Here is a 15,794-nt window from a genome sequence, read left to right as displayed (position 1 = left end):
CTTGTAACATATGGGTTGAATTTTCGCTGCTTCCAATTAAGCATAAATTATGATATAATAACCAGTAAAGACCGTGCAAAATCTACATTATGATAAACTCCAGCGCTATTCCAATATACACAGGTTACATATTTGACAGTTTTTCGGACAGTATGATAACAACAGTTACTGCACCCATTACCCTCGTGTCTAAAGAATACATAACTCGTACTTAGCGCTCGTGTATAATTGATGTTAGTTTTGGTAAGCGTTTATTTTCAGTGGCAGCAATTATCTGATGTTGTTATTAAAAGAGGTTAAAATATGTTATCTGAAAATTGTATAAAGTTAAATAATGATTTTTCTTTACGATATTCAAAATAAGCCATTTTTATCAAAATATAATTTAATATGTATTTTGGCTAATTGAAATAACATACTTAAGCCTGTTAAGCTTAGGAAGTTTCGAGAAATTGGCAGTAAACTATTAGTTAATTATGGAACGGAAACAGGGCAAATTATTACATTTTGTTATTCAAATACAGTTACAATTTTGGCTAAATATTACACTTATGTAGTAAGTACCATATATATATAAAACATAATAATTTGATAAAAACAATTTTGAACAAGAATGATTTGATTTGATTCGTTTTCTATCATGATAACTGCAAATTCAAATGATTTGCAGATCGACACAATACTGCCTTCATAATATGAAGTAAATCTAAATGTGAACGTTTAGTTTAGATCTTTTCATAATTCAGCCAGTCTCAGTTTAAATTTTTTCATCAGTCATATATTTCAAGTAATTGTGAGAATGTCACCTACCATTTACGTTGAACTCAACAGACCAGTCATGGAATACACCAACCTGGAAGGGCCTCACAAGTTTCACGGCGGACTGGTTCATCATCTCCACCAGCAGCTGTCTCACGTCCTCTTCAGGCTTTATTCTACAGCGCTCTAACTTACAGTTCACAGAATGTCCCGACTGTATCACAATACTAACGAAACGTCTGAACGTTCCTGCTGACATGGTCGTACCATTTATTGTAATGTGTGTTGTATAGTCGGCTGAGACGGGCTGTAGAGCAACCATCTGAAGAGCGGACTGGTTCTCCATCTCCACCTGCAGCTGTCTCACGTCCTCATCAGGCTCTATTTCACAGCCCCCTAACTTACAGTTCACAGAATGTCCCGACTGTATCACAATACTAACGAGACGTCTGAACGTTCCTGCTGACATGGTCGTACCATTTATTGTAATGTGTGTTGTATAGTCGGCTGAGACGGGCTGTAGAGCAACCATCTGAAGAGCGGACTGGTTCTCCATCTCCACCTGCAGCTGTCTCACGTCTTCATCAGGCTCTATTTCACAGCCCCCTAACTTACAGTTCACAGAATGTCCCGACTGTATCACAATACTAACGAGACGTCTGAACGTTCCTGCTGACATGATCGTCTCAATTATTGTAATGTGTGTTGTATAGTCGGCTGAGACGGGCTGTAGAGCAACCATCTGAAGAGCGGACTGGTTCTCCATCTCCACCTGCAGCTGTCTCACGTCCTCATCAGGCTCTAATATACAGGACTCTAACTCACAGTTCACAGAATGTCCCGACTGTATCACGATACTAATGAGACGTCTGAACGTTCCTGCTGACATGGTCGTCACCTCTATTGTAATATGTGTTGTATAGTCAGCTGAGACGGGCTGTAGAGCAACCATCTGAAGAGCGGACTGGTTCTCCATTTCCAACTGCAGCTGTCTCACGTCCTCTTCAGGCTCAATTGTACAGTCATTTAACGTACAGTGTACAGAATGTCCCGAATGTATCACAATACTAACGAGACGTCTGAACGTTCCCTCTGATATGATCATGTTACCCAATTTAACATTCGTAAGGGTAGAAAGCGGCCCGTCCTGAAATGCCATATTATCAAAGTAAGTACATATTCAAGTAACAAATACGTTAGTTCGTTAGTCGTTCGAGGAAATGACGAAATAAAAGTGTAATATTCTTTCTCAGATACGAAAGGGCACAAACATTTCTGGAGAAAAATAATGCACGCTGTATACAATTGCTTAGCTGTTATAACGTTACACGAGTCATCTGCACACTATATTTGAATTCACGCATCGATGAATAATATGATTGCCAGATCGATAATAATATGAAAAGACCAACTAAAGGTATTGAATGTGTTTGCTATAATGATTCACTTGATCATGTTTCATTTGCTAATAGTAATCATAAACACCTCTATTAACTTTGCAGTTTTATAAAAGAAAATTGTTGTTTTTCACATATGGTAATGTACGTGAAGTTAACGGCCTAGCGGCGTGAAGTAAGCGGCCTAGCGGCGTAAAGCTAGCGGCATAGCAGCATTGCGGCCTGGCGGCCTAGCGGCGTGAAGTTAGCGGCATAGCGGTCTGGCGGCCTGGCGGCGTAAATTGGCGGCCTAGCGACCTAGCGGTGTGAAGTTAGCGGCCTGGAGGCCCAGCTTCGTGATGTTAGTGGCCTGGCGCCGTGAAGTTAGCGGCCTAGCGCCGTAAAGTTGCCAGTTCTTCTTAAACAATAATATATGTTCAGTTTTTATGCACAAATTATCAATTTGAAGCGATTATCAACTCATTTCAAAAACAGTCGATCAAGCACTTAAACGGTCTAACGGCGTGACGTTAGCGGCCTAGCGGCTTAGCGGCCTAGCGGCCTAAAATGACATCCTATTCCAAAGCATGTTTATATGCCTTTACTTCTAAAATGATATATTAACAGTTTAATGCGCAAAAATATCAATCTGAAGCGATTTTCAACATGTTTTCAAAAAAGTCGATCAAGTACTTCAGCGGCGTAGCGGCGTGAAGTTTGCGGCCTAGCGGCCTAAATGGTTTCCTTTTTTAAAGCACCTATACATGCTTTTTCTTCTAAAACAATGATAAATTTATGGTTTCTTTCACAAATCAACATCCTTTAGCGAATATCTGCATTTTCTCCAAAACTCGACCAAGTGCATGTAAAAATGCTTTAAAATAGAAACAAAGTTTAGGCCGCTAGGTCGCTTGGCCGCTAACTTCACGCCGCTAGGCCGCCGAACTGCATTACAACAGTAAATGTATCATTGTTTTAATGGATATGCATACAAAAATGCTTTGAAAAAGAAAACCATTTTAGGCCGCTATGTTTTAAATATGAATAAAAACATTGATTAACCACTGTTTTCCAAGAAATTGCATCAACAATGCCTTTAAAATAGAGGAAAAAATAGGCCGCTAGGCCGCCAAGTTCACGTCGCTAGGCTGCCAGGCCGCTGACTTCCGTCCGCTTGTTCGCTATGCCGCTTACTCCACGTCGCTTGGCCGCTAACTTCACGTGCATCATATGCTATATATCCCTGCACAATGAAGCAAAGAACTTTCATAAATAACAGATATCATATATTTTAATTAAAAAAATCAAAGATTACGAAATTATTACTTTTAAAAATCATAAAAATAACACCTACATGTATGACGCAACGTATTAATACAACTTCCCTGAGAGCTTTTCCAAAGATCTCAAACGACCTTTCAGACACTCACGGAGACAATTATTCAAAGGCAATGTCAAACCATATGTAAAACAAGGATTAAATGCCACAAACCGCTACAATTTAACGAGGTTCAACGTGCCAGAATACTTCAATAATATATAAAAAATACACAATAAAAATCAGGAAAATAGAGCATCATACCCGAGTCAACAAAACTATGTCCCCACACCACCACCACCACCACCACCACCAACAACAACAACAACAACAAACACACATGGTAGCACACAATAACAAGAAATTTGTCAAACCTTTAACGGAACTGAATAAAAATACTGTCTCTTCAAATATTAATAACTCGAAGAGCCCTGGCATAAATAAAATTGTAGCGGAAATGTTCAAAGATTTATTTTAAATCATTTCACACGCTTTATTCATAAATACAATACAATGCATAGTAAACAAGGGCGTAGCTTAGCCTTAAAAAATTTAGGCGTGATGGTTCTATGTGAGTTTAGGGAATTTGCCAGTACATTACACACTTAATTATATTTGCAACGGTTACAATAAAATCGAGAAATACACTCTGCACGTACTTATAATTAAACACCAAACTTGCTATTGTTCAAAATTTGTTATAAGTGTTAAAGCCGCTTTATTGCATTCTAGGGTTATTTTAATTTGTCATTTTTCGAAAACGTTGCAGGCGCAGGCCGCCAATGCCTCTATGTAGCTACGTCACTGCCAAAGGGGAATATTCTGTGGAAAGGATATTATTGTACCGATATTTGATAAAGGCAACACGGGTGCTGCTAAAGCTAAAGAGGTTTATTTTAGGAAACAACCCTTTACAGCTGATAGATCAACAAACGCTAACAATGGAACGTAAATACTGAATTTGACCTGCATGAGCTGAACTACATTTGGGGAAATCAAAGTATAAACGAAAAGAATTGTTTAAACTAAGCTAAAAATACGACATTGGACAAAAGACATTTAAAATGAAAGTCGCACTGGCGCGACATTTAATTTTGAACATGAACAAAATGAATGTCGTGTCGGCAAAACATTGGACATTGGATATCAAAAATTGAATATCTTGTACAGTAAAAATAAAAAAAACGTTAAAACTAACCCAGTAAAAACTATATAGAACGCATTTATTACATGTATTATAAAACTTGATATGTAAAAATAAATGAATAACCTGGAATCATACAGCTTAAACAATACGAGTTAAACTCGGATGACATTTAAAACAAATCACCCTCAGTGCATTTACAAGATACAGTGTGATTGCACACTCACTAACGTAAAGATACCAGGGGTAGATCCAGGATTCAATGTCAGAGGGTGCGTACACTTTTGACTTGCACCCCTCCCTAAAAACCGAAATGTATTTGGATTAAAGTCACGGTTGGCAAGTAACAATTTTTAGTCCGAAATGAAGAATTTTACGCGTAAAAAGTATACTTGGACATTTTAGGGGGGAGGGGGGCGACTGCGCCCACCCCCTTGATCCGCATGAGTTAACAAAAGCACACGCATGAGTTAACAAAAGCACACCTATAATTCAAGGACTGTGCTTAAACTGCCATTATAGACTGACAGGAAGTAAACATTGACCCTTAAAGCTGCACTCTCACAGATATACCGTTTTTACAACTTTTTTTAAATTCTTGACTTGGAAAGAGCAAATCTTTGCGTAAATATCTGCAAACAAATGATAAAAGATTACTTACAAATGATCAGATCACTGATGTTCATATTTCCGTTCTAAAATTAATGTTTTATGGAAAGAAAAATATATAAAAAATCATTTTTTGAACTAAAATATAAAAATCTGCGATCTAATATTTTGTCAGCAGTCTTATATGACTGGTTTCGATGGTTTTTGCAAAAATTGGCTCGCTCAAAGACAACAAAATAAAAAGTTGTCAAAACAGTTTATCTGTGATAGTGCACCTTTCAATGAATTAAGACGACAATACATACGCCTTTATAATTACCACATGCCGCATCTTTAAAGAATATAAAACTAAATTTTCAGTTATACGAGAAATACCAAAAATGATACATTAAATCATTTACTTAGTAAGTAACACAATAATACTACTGGAAAAGAAATCAGCCCCACGAGCTCAAAAAGAACTCGTATTCAATTCAATTAAACTTCAAATGTAATTATTTGTTTCAATAAATACCAAGACGTTAAGCAACAGCTCGTTTCTTACATGAAAAAGCAAGGATATGAACAAAACAACAATAAATGATTAATACAACCAACCTGTATATAAAAGTCGCAACATATCCACATACATGTATACTATTAGTGATTCTATTTATGGAAGTAATTGACACAAATCAATGACATTTTAAAGGAATCTAAGTTACTTCCCTTACTCCATTCACTGCACTTACTTTGTCACATCAACGTTTTAGTAGACAATCTTTACAGAAAGGATTTTATTAACCTTTTCACTGATCAGTTCCGCGTTAAAGGGACTCCCTCATTTTTTGGACCAAAAATTTGTTCCCGGTAATGCATCTGAAACACTTATTGCATCATTATTAGTACACAAAAAGTATTTTGGGGGTAAAGTGGTGCGAACCCACACCGCTCAGGTCAAGAAAAATTAAGTAAAAACCGACACAGTCACCACCATGCAACCAGCATTTATACATATGTGAAGAAAATTTTGACCTTTTTTAAGATGACGTGATAATGTCAATCAACCAATCACGCAACAACATGAGCGAGTCCCTTTTAAATGGTATAGACGCTGGGATTTCTTTTTTTTAGGATTAGGAGTTGGAGGCTAATTTCCTCTCATTAAGTGAGAAAAATATTTCAGTGTAAACAAAATGGCGGATTTGTAAGGAAACATACAGACTCTGGTACCTTCCTTTGCCTGCTACTCCAAAATGCTGGTATTGTGCTTGTAATAAACAACATGGGGATCAAGGAACATAAAATCGGTCAGATATTGTGTTAAGTCAAGTGATAACCATCAACTTTGAAAATAAGAAGATATACATGTAAGCACAGTTACAACATGCACAAAATCGCCATATTTACCGGGAAAATACGAAATATTGTGGATAAAATCAACACGTTTATTTGTAAACATCGCATCGTTACCCACAATCTGTTCAATAACTGTCTATCTTAGAGTTATGATACCAAACTAAGGTACCGATCGGAAAGTATGTTTTTCGCCACATAATAGACGTATACCTTTTTCAAAATGTATAGAGAAAGTTTACCTACCAAGCAAAAGTAGATACTATTCCTTACAAATCCGCCGTCCACCATTTTGTTTGTTTGTTTTCACTTAATATTTGCATGACTTTTTATGTCTTTCCCCCTGTAATACGACTTTTAAACTTTTCATTTCACAATTTAAAATTTGTTTCATTGATCACTGTATTTCAATGAATCTTTTTAATTTATTTCGTTTAGATGGAATTGACAATTCTACATTGTTATCCTCTCTTGGCCACAAACTGTAAACTAGTCTACCCCGGTATACAAATAAACAATCCGAGAGAAAAACTTCATCTATGTATAGAACCACTATCACGTGCATGATTTTAAAATTTCGCTCCTGTTTATTACTGTGTATTATGTGATGATAAAGCATTTTTAATATATACAATTTACAAATCATACGATTTTTGCGAAAACAATAAGCATTGATGTTAACTTACCTAAAATACATTTACAAATTAAGAGACAAAAGGCAAAAACAAAACAAAAACGTGTTTAGGGTAACCCAAGGTATTGAGAACTAGAAAGGTTTTTACTGGATTAAACACTGCGAAAAATGGTTGAATATACGGGAATGTACTGAAACCCGTACACCCAACGTGTACGGTAAGTGTACGGGATGTTGAATATACGGGTGTGTTCGGACCCGTATATTCATAAAACTCGCATATCTTGAGTATACGGGATTCGTTTTACGGGCGTGTACTAACCCGTACATCAGTGTTATAAGTAAAAAATGAATTCTGTAATCAATTTAGGTCTTTCGGTGTTTAATTTGGTAGCATACATGATATGAACGACATTTATACCATTGACTTAAAAAAATCACAGTTTCGTAGAAAAACAGGATGGTGTCAGTAAAAATCACCTTCGTCGAAAATTGTATGCTTTAATGGGTTTCGACAGCTTTTGATGAAATTAGAAAGGGTCTGAATGGTAACAAATAAATACTAGTAAATTGGACTATACTGAGTTGATTGACTAACGACTAGTACTTAAACTATTTTGATGTATGTACGGCACCGTACATCTCCGTATATCTTGAGTGTACGGGCATGTACGGTCTCCGTATGTTGAAAATACGGGAAATTATGTTCTTCCGTATATTTATCGTGTACGGGATTATACCATTTCCGTACACGATGAATATACGGGCGTGTACAATTCCCGTATATTATGGATGTACGGAAATATATCAGTTCCCGTACACGCTGAGTGTACGGAAAAGTAACAATTCCCGTACACTATGGATATACGGAAATGTACTCTTTCCCGTACACCCATGTTATAAAATAGTTTTGAATTTTGTAATCAAGTAACGTAATTTTTATTTTTATTTTTTTTGAGAGCATATATTATATAAACAACATTTAAACCATTGACTTGTATACATTTTTCCGTGTAAAGTAGAGAAACAGCAATGTGTTAGCAAGGGTCAAGTTGTGTAGGAAATGTAAGGCTTTTATGGTTTCAACAGCATTTGATGAAATTAAAGCGACATGTTAATGATAAAAAATGAGATTCGCCAATGCTGGTAGGGTTGATTTACGGCTAGTACATGTACTAAAAATAATTTGATGAATATACGGCACCATACATCTCCGTATATCTTGAGCGGACGGACATGTATGGTCTCTGTACATGTTGAGTGAACGGGAATTCATGCTCTTCCGTACACTTTGACAGTACGGGATTAAACCATTCCCGTACACGATGAATAGACGGGATTTTACATTTCCCGTATATTATGGATGTACGGAAATATACAAGTTCCCGTACACGCTGAGTGTACGGAAAAGTAACAATTCCCGTACACTATAGATATACGGAAATGTACTGTTTCCCGTACACCCATGCTGTTTAGTTTTGAATTGTGTAATCAAGTAAGGTTAATTGTTCATTCATTTCACAGAATATATGATACATGTATGAACAACACTTATACCATTGACTTGCAGAGAAACAGGAATATGTAAGTAAGAGTCACGTTTTTTAGAAATTGTAAACGCTTTTTTGGTTCTAACAGCCTTAAGTTTGATGAAATTAAAGCGACATCTTTATGATACAGAAGAATAAGATTTGACAATGCTAGGTGGTGTTACATTTGACAGCTATATGATACGATCAACATTTATTACATATACCATTGACTTATTCGTTTTTCCGTGTTTCAGAGTAACAGGAGTCGCATTTTGTAGAAATATTAACGCTTTTATGTGTTTTAACAGCCGTTGAAGAAATTACAATGACATCTATATGATACAAAATAATTGAATTCGACAATGCTGGATGGATTAATTCACGGCTAGGGCCCGGGAATGTTTAGTTTCCCGTACATGATGAATATACTGGCGTGTACAAATCCCGTATATTATGGATGTTCGCAAATATACAAGTAACATTGTCCGTACAAAACGGAACAATAGGGCATATAGGTTATGAGTGGAGGGGTTCATTCCTAAATGTTAGGACTTACAGTGAAACTGCGTTCCCTCGAACAAGCGGTCGCTCGAGAACCGGCGTTCCCTCGAGGTCGGAGCTGGGTCCCGAACTTTTTCCTTCTATTTTCATATAAAATATACCCACGCTGCATCGAAACCTAATTATGTCGAGCAGTCGAGCAATATCCTCGGTCCTCGGTTCATAATAAGAATATGAATAAACACTACCATGTCGATCCAACATCGGAATCAATGAAAATAATTCCTTCTTTTCACTTTGCTTTGCAATACGGCAATTTTGTAAAACTAAAAATTTCTATTTATTAATTTATTGATATTTCTTTTAAAATTTATGTTTAGTATACATATAGTATACGACAGCCTTTGAACATATAAGCGATTTCCACAACGCAACACATTATCGGTGCCATAGTAAGCAGACGACTTCAAACCTAAAATACACTGAAAGATATTTCATAACAGACTGGAAAATTGAGAGTCGGGTCGTTCGAAACATCGGTTCCCTCGTATATATAAACACATAAGGCTATATCACTTCTAGTAAATCGTAATAATTAACTAATACATTTTTCAGATAAGCCCACAGACGACTGTTTCAATTTATGGGTGACCGAATAAATTGGGTGCATAACTAATATATGTTTTTTTATATTGAAAGGTGGCCCCTAATATATTTAAAAAGTGTCAACACTGTCTTTTTCCCGGGTACTTTTATGGCCTTTTCAATTAGTGCATGTCGCGCGGAGATCATTTGTTTCATAATCACATGGCCAGTGGGTCATAAATCTACGAAACACGAATTATTAAAATTATTAATTAATTTCATCGACAAGCTGCGGAAAATATTATTATCATATTATGCATGAATAAAATAATGGTAAATAAATAAATAGATAGATAGATAGATAGATAGATGGATGGATGGATGGATGGATGGATGGATGGATGGATGGATGGATGGATGGATGGATGGATGGATGGATGGATGGATGGATGGATGGATGGATGGATGGATGGATGGATGGATGGATGGATGGATGGATGGATGGATGGATGGATGGATGGATGGATGGATGGATGGATGGATGGATGGATGGATGGATGGATGGATGGATGGATGGATGGATGGATGGATGGATGGATGGATGGATGGATGGATGGATGGATGGATGGATGGATGGATGGATGGATGGATGGATGGATGGATGGATGGATGGATGGATGGATGGATGGATGGATGGATGGATGGATGGATGGATGGATGGATGGATGGATGGATGGATGGATGGATGGATGGATGGATGGATGGATGGATGGATGGATGGATGGATGGATGGATGGATGGATGGATGGATGGATGGATGGATGGATGGATGGATGGATGGATGGATGGATGGATGGATGGATGGATGGATGGATGGATGGATGGATGGATGGATGGATGGATGGATGGATGGATGGATGGATGGATGGATGGATGGATGGATGGATGGATGGATGGATGGATGGATGGATGGATGGATGGATGGATGGATGGATGGATGGATGGATGGATGGATGGATGGATGGATGGATGGATGGATGGATGGATGGATGGATGGATGGATGGATGGATGGATGGATGGATGGATGGATGGATGGATGGATGGATGGATGGATGGATGGATGGATGGATGGATGGATGGATGGATGGATGGATGGATGGATGGATGGATGGATGGATGGATGGATGGATGGATGGATGGATGGATGGATGGATGGATGGATGGATGGATGGATGGATGGATGGATGGATGGATGGATGGATGGATGGATGGATGGATGGATGGATGGATGGATGGATGGATGGATGGATGGATGGATGGATGGATGGATGGATGGATGGATGGATGGATGGATGGATGGATGGATGGATGGATGGATGGATGGATGGATGGATGGATGGATGGATGGATGGATGGATGGATGGATGGATGGATGGATGGATGGATGGATGGATGGATGGATGGATGGATGGATGGATGGATGGATGGATGGATGGATGGATGGATGGATGGATGGATGGATGGATGGATGGATGGATGGATGGATGGATGGATGGATGGATGGATGGATGGATGGATGGATGGATGGATGGATGGATGGATGGATGGATGGATGGATGGATGGATGGATGGATGGATGGATGGATGGATGGATGGATGGATGGATGGATGGATGGATGGATGGATGGATGGATGGATGGATGGATGGATGGATGGATGGATGGATGGATGGATGGATGGATGGATGGATGGATGGATGGATGGATGGATGGATGGATGGATGGATGGATGGATGGATGGATGGATGGATGGATGGATGGATGGATGGATGGATGGATGGATGGATGGATGGATGGATGGATGGATGGATGGATGGATGGATGGATGGATGGATGGATGGATGGATGGATGGATGGATAGATAAATAAATAAATAAATAAATAAATAAGATAGGTCAATAAATATAATAATATAATTGTACTCAAACGATTTTATATTATCTGTGACATCTGCTTTGATGAGTGCTGATAAAATAAGATCATATATAAGATAAGGCGTCAAAAGAGACGGATTACTTATTAAACACAACAAAAAAATTCATTAATTTCAAGTTTTCTAATTGCATTTTATTAAATTGCATAAAGTTGTAATTTTGAAGAAACCATATTTGTTTTAATCTTAATTTTATTGAAAATGGCTCTAATTGTTAGCTTACTTTCTTCATAGTTTGATTCCTATTATGAACTTCATTTTATTAAAAGCAGTCTACCCTAATCCTCCCATTGGTATGAGGGGTATGAGGAAGTTGAAATAAAGATGCTTTTTAAAGATTGACAATTTTAACACTTTTTTAAGTTTGGTCTCCTTTGATGAATTTGGCATCAATGCATTCATTTCAGTCATATAAGACACCTCACAGTAGAACAGTTCTCAATTGTTTTGAAAACTGCCGAAATATTTTTTTAAAACGTTAGTATTATTGTAGCGCTTTTAGCCATAAAACATCCATTTTCAAACCTAAATATCAACAATTGTGATCTGATCATTTGTCAGCAGTCTTATATCATTGAATTCCTCAAAAAATTGCTCATTCCAAGACAAAAAAGTAGTCAAAACGGTCAATCTGTGAGAGTGCAGTTTTAATACTCATTTATTATTATGTACTAGTATGTAAAAAAAATGCAGAGGAAGTCAAAATCAATGTTATTGTGTGAATGTCAGTGTTTTTGGCTATCGTTATTTGTTTAATATTTCTCTAAATCATAAAGAACTCATTTGTAATAAATATTTAGAAAAAAACAACGTATTATAATATACTACTGAATTTGTTTTGTTTATTTGAGTTTATCAAGGTCTGCCCGGGCCTATTGGCTGCATTATGGCTTGACCCCGCCGTGACGCCATCACGACTTAAATTGTGTTTAATATATATATATATATATATATATATATATATATATATATATATATATATATATATATATAAAATAAGAGGCATCTGTTTTTATAGAAATGAGACTGAATACTTATTAAAATAAAGAACACTAATTATTAATTTCAAGTTTGCATGATTTTCATTGGTAGCGGTTGACTCTAACCTACCCATTAGTATGAGGGAGTTGCAATAAAGATGCCCTATCTTTAAAGTTGCACTCTCTTAAATTTGACAATTTTTACCTATTTACGTTTTGTCTCAGAATCAGCTTAATTTGGCTTGTAGCCATACAACAGCATTTTTTCTTTTTTTGCTGTGCATATTTATGCGACTATAATAATTTCAATTAACGTTGATATAACAATAATAATAATAATAATAATAATAATAATAATAATAATAATAATAATAATAATAATAATAATAATAAATAAAACAATTTCAATATTTAGTTTAAATTTTCAAGAAATGCGTAAGTTTCAGCCAATATTTAGATCATTAGGTCATTAAACCAATCAAGAGCGTAAAATCAATAGCCAATTGTTACAGCGGGATGCAGAAAGCGGGAGAATCGATATCATCTGTGTCATTACATGAGCCAAATATCAACAAGGAAGAACACCCAACAATAATGTGGTAAGACTACGAGCTAGCAAATTATAAGATATAATTGTTATTTATTTTTTGATGGGACACCGATTATTAGTTAGTTATTATGTCTGTGAACTGTGCATAGGTATTTATAATTCGAACGTGAACCATTGAACAACCGGATAAACTTTAATTCTGATGAAATGTGGGTTTGGTATTTGAATTAAGGTACAGCATTGTGAGCTTAAAATATCTTTTAATTAGAATAAATGTACATCAGAATAAAGATGGCAATCTAAAAGGTTTAAAAATTTTGGCTCTCTGGTACAATTTTGAGGGGAAACAAGATAATAAATATGTATGTCTTTATGAATTAATACAAGCTATGTATTGAATTTACTTTGATTAAATATTAGTTCGCATATATTGACAATTGTTCATAGAAATGTCATGTACAACACAGATTTATGTTTATGTATTATCATCACATCTGGGAATGGACTGGTTGATTTTTTAGAGTTGCACTCTCACAGATTGACCGTTTTGACATAAAATAGTTTGTCTCAGATTTAGCTAACTTTTGTATAAATTCCTTCAATTCAAGCACAAAGATCATAGTCAATTGCTAAAAAACTGCCAAAGATTACAGTTTTTAATGCTTTGAGAGTGCATTTTTAACAAGTCTAGACTTAGACATATATAGGTTGTGTCACATTTTCTAATGTTTTTTCTGTCACGGGGTTTTCTAACTTCATGGTGATGAATTTGCCATATTGCTGTATTATATCAAATAGTTCATCCACGGGATGGATATACGGAAGTCCGTACACGTGGTGTTCCGTATACGTATTCGTGTACGGGTCCGAACACGCCCGTGTATTCAAGATGTACGGGACCGTTCTTTCCCGTATATTCAACCATTTTCCGCAGTGAAAAGCCTAAAGTGATTTAGAATTTTAGTATTTTTGAGGCTGTTACTCTAAAACTAGAAGTGTTGGTATAATTAAGGCTCAACCCTAAATTTAGTCGAGTGTATCCAAATGTAACATAATTATTATCTCATAGATTTATTCAAGCATCAACATAGTAACAGACTCTAAAACAATAAAAGTTCAACAAAAGGCACAACTGCACCACGGAAGGGTCGATAGATCATTTTCTTTGCACCACCGATGCGTGGTGGAGCTTTAGTAGGCGTGATAAAGCAACGCCGAGGAAGGGACACTGGATGCACGAGGGTCAAATGTCAGCCATGTTTTTTGAATCAGTCACGTGCCAAATGTATGTAAAAGCAATACTAGATCCAATTGTACATATCTTATGTGGACAGTCGACGTACGCTTTTATGGCCATTTATTCACCATTCTGTGAGACAATGGTATCATTCAGCATGTTCAATCACGCTAACTTATAAAAAAATGTTTGTAAATATAGTGATCGCGATATTGTGTATTTGACATGTCCCCTAAAATCACGCGGGGTGAGCTCTCGGACTAAATACCAAAATACACCATGAACGATATGTTGGTTTACGAGATTATAGTCAGATTGCAGATAACCGTCCCAACGGACGTAATTATGATTGTAGCAACGTTAAATGTTCCACCAGCGCTAAATGTAACACTTTCCGTTATATGTCGCAAGACTGTCGCTTAATGTCGCAATAAATGCTTAAGGTCGCAAAATCGACTTAGGTTATATGTCGAATCTGTAATGCAACCAGTCACTTGTAACCACGGCACCTCAGGTTCGGGGAAGAGCGGGAACTTTGGTTTTCGGTCAAGCTAATCCCGGGTAAAATCCCCGCCCTGTGGGAACAGACTGCTGGTAAAATCCCCGCCAAATGCCCCCGCACCCCGGGATACCTAAGTAAGGCCCAGTCCTCGGTATTTTCGGAGCAAAACAAAACCGCCGTGGTTACAATTGACTGGAGCATAACGTTAAATGACGCAAAAAAGTGTACTGCAGCTGTATGTCGCCACATCAAAGCTAAATGTTGCAAATCCTTTATAAACACTCTTGTGTGGTATGACTGATCTATTTACAGCTCCTGAAGTATCCTGGAACAGTGAGCCAGGGTTAACCGGGATGAACCGGGTACGAACGGTTTGAGAGATGGAGGATGTTTGTTCAAGTAGAAATGGAGTATATCTTACAGAGAAGTGATTTACATTAAATATTTTACGAGTGAAAAGAACAAGTGTTAATGTGAAAATTATATCACTTTAAGGTTATGTATATTCCATAGTTACGAAAAGCAAACACATTTATTTTTTATTTCATGGAAACAACAACAACATCGGTGATGCTGGAACGTTTCAAAGTCATCTTTTTTAATCGTGTTTTGCACATTAAATGACACAGTCTAGTAGACTTCGTTCGAAAAAATTGAATACCCACAATGCTTTGTTACGTTCACAACTCAACTTAACTCAAGTTTTATTGTAAATAAAGGCCACTGGCCAAGACTACAC

At 36.8% G+C, this 15,794-nt stretch overlaps 1 protein-coding gene across 3 annotated transcripts in view; it reads right to left on the bottom strand.

Moving 5' to 3' along the window:
- The window catches only part of LOC128224849 (uncharacterized), a 112,078-nt gene that overhangs the window by 6,769 nt on the left and 89,515 nt on the right, over window positions 1-15,794 (bottom strand). For 2 of the 3 annotated variants that reach the window (XM_052934934.1, XM_052934935.1), the window contains exon 6: window positions 811-1,906. In XM_052934934.1, coding sequence (XP_052790894.1) covers window positions 811-1,906 — 1,096 coding nt within the window. The remainder of the gene's footprint in view (window positions 1-810; window positions 1,907-15,794) is intronic. The other variant, XR_008259555.1, reaches the window with a different exon arrangement.

Source organism: Mya arenaria, chromosome 17, assembly GCF_026914265.1.
Source record: "Mya arenaria isolate MELC-2E11 chromosome 17, ASM2691426v1".
In the NCBI taxonomy this organism is placed as follows: domain Eukaryota; kingdom Metazoa; phylum Mollusca; class Bivalvia; order Myida; family Myidae; genus Mya; species Mya arenaria.
Note: the sequence above shows the minus strand (reverse complement) of the source record. Positions and strands in the feature narration are given on the sequence as shown.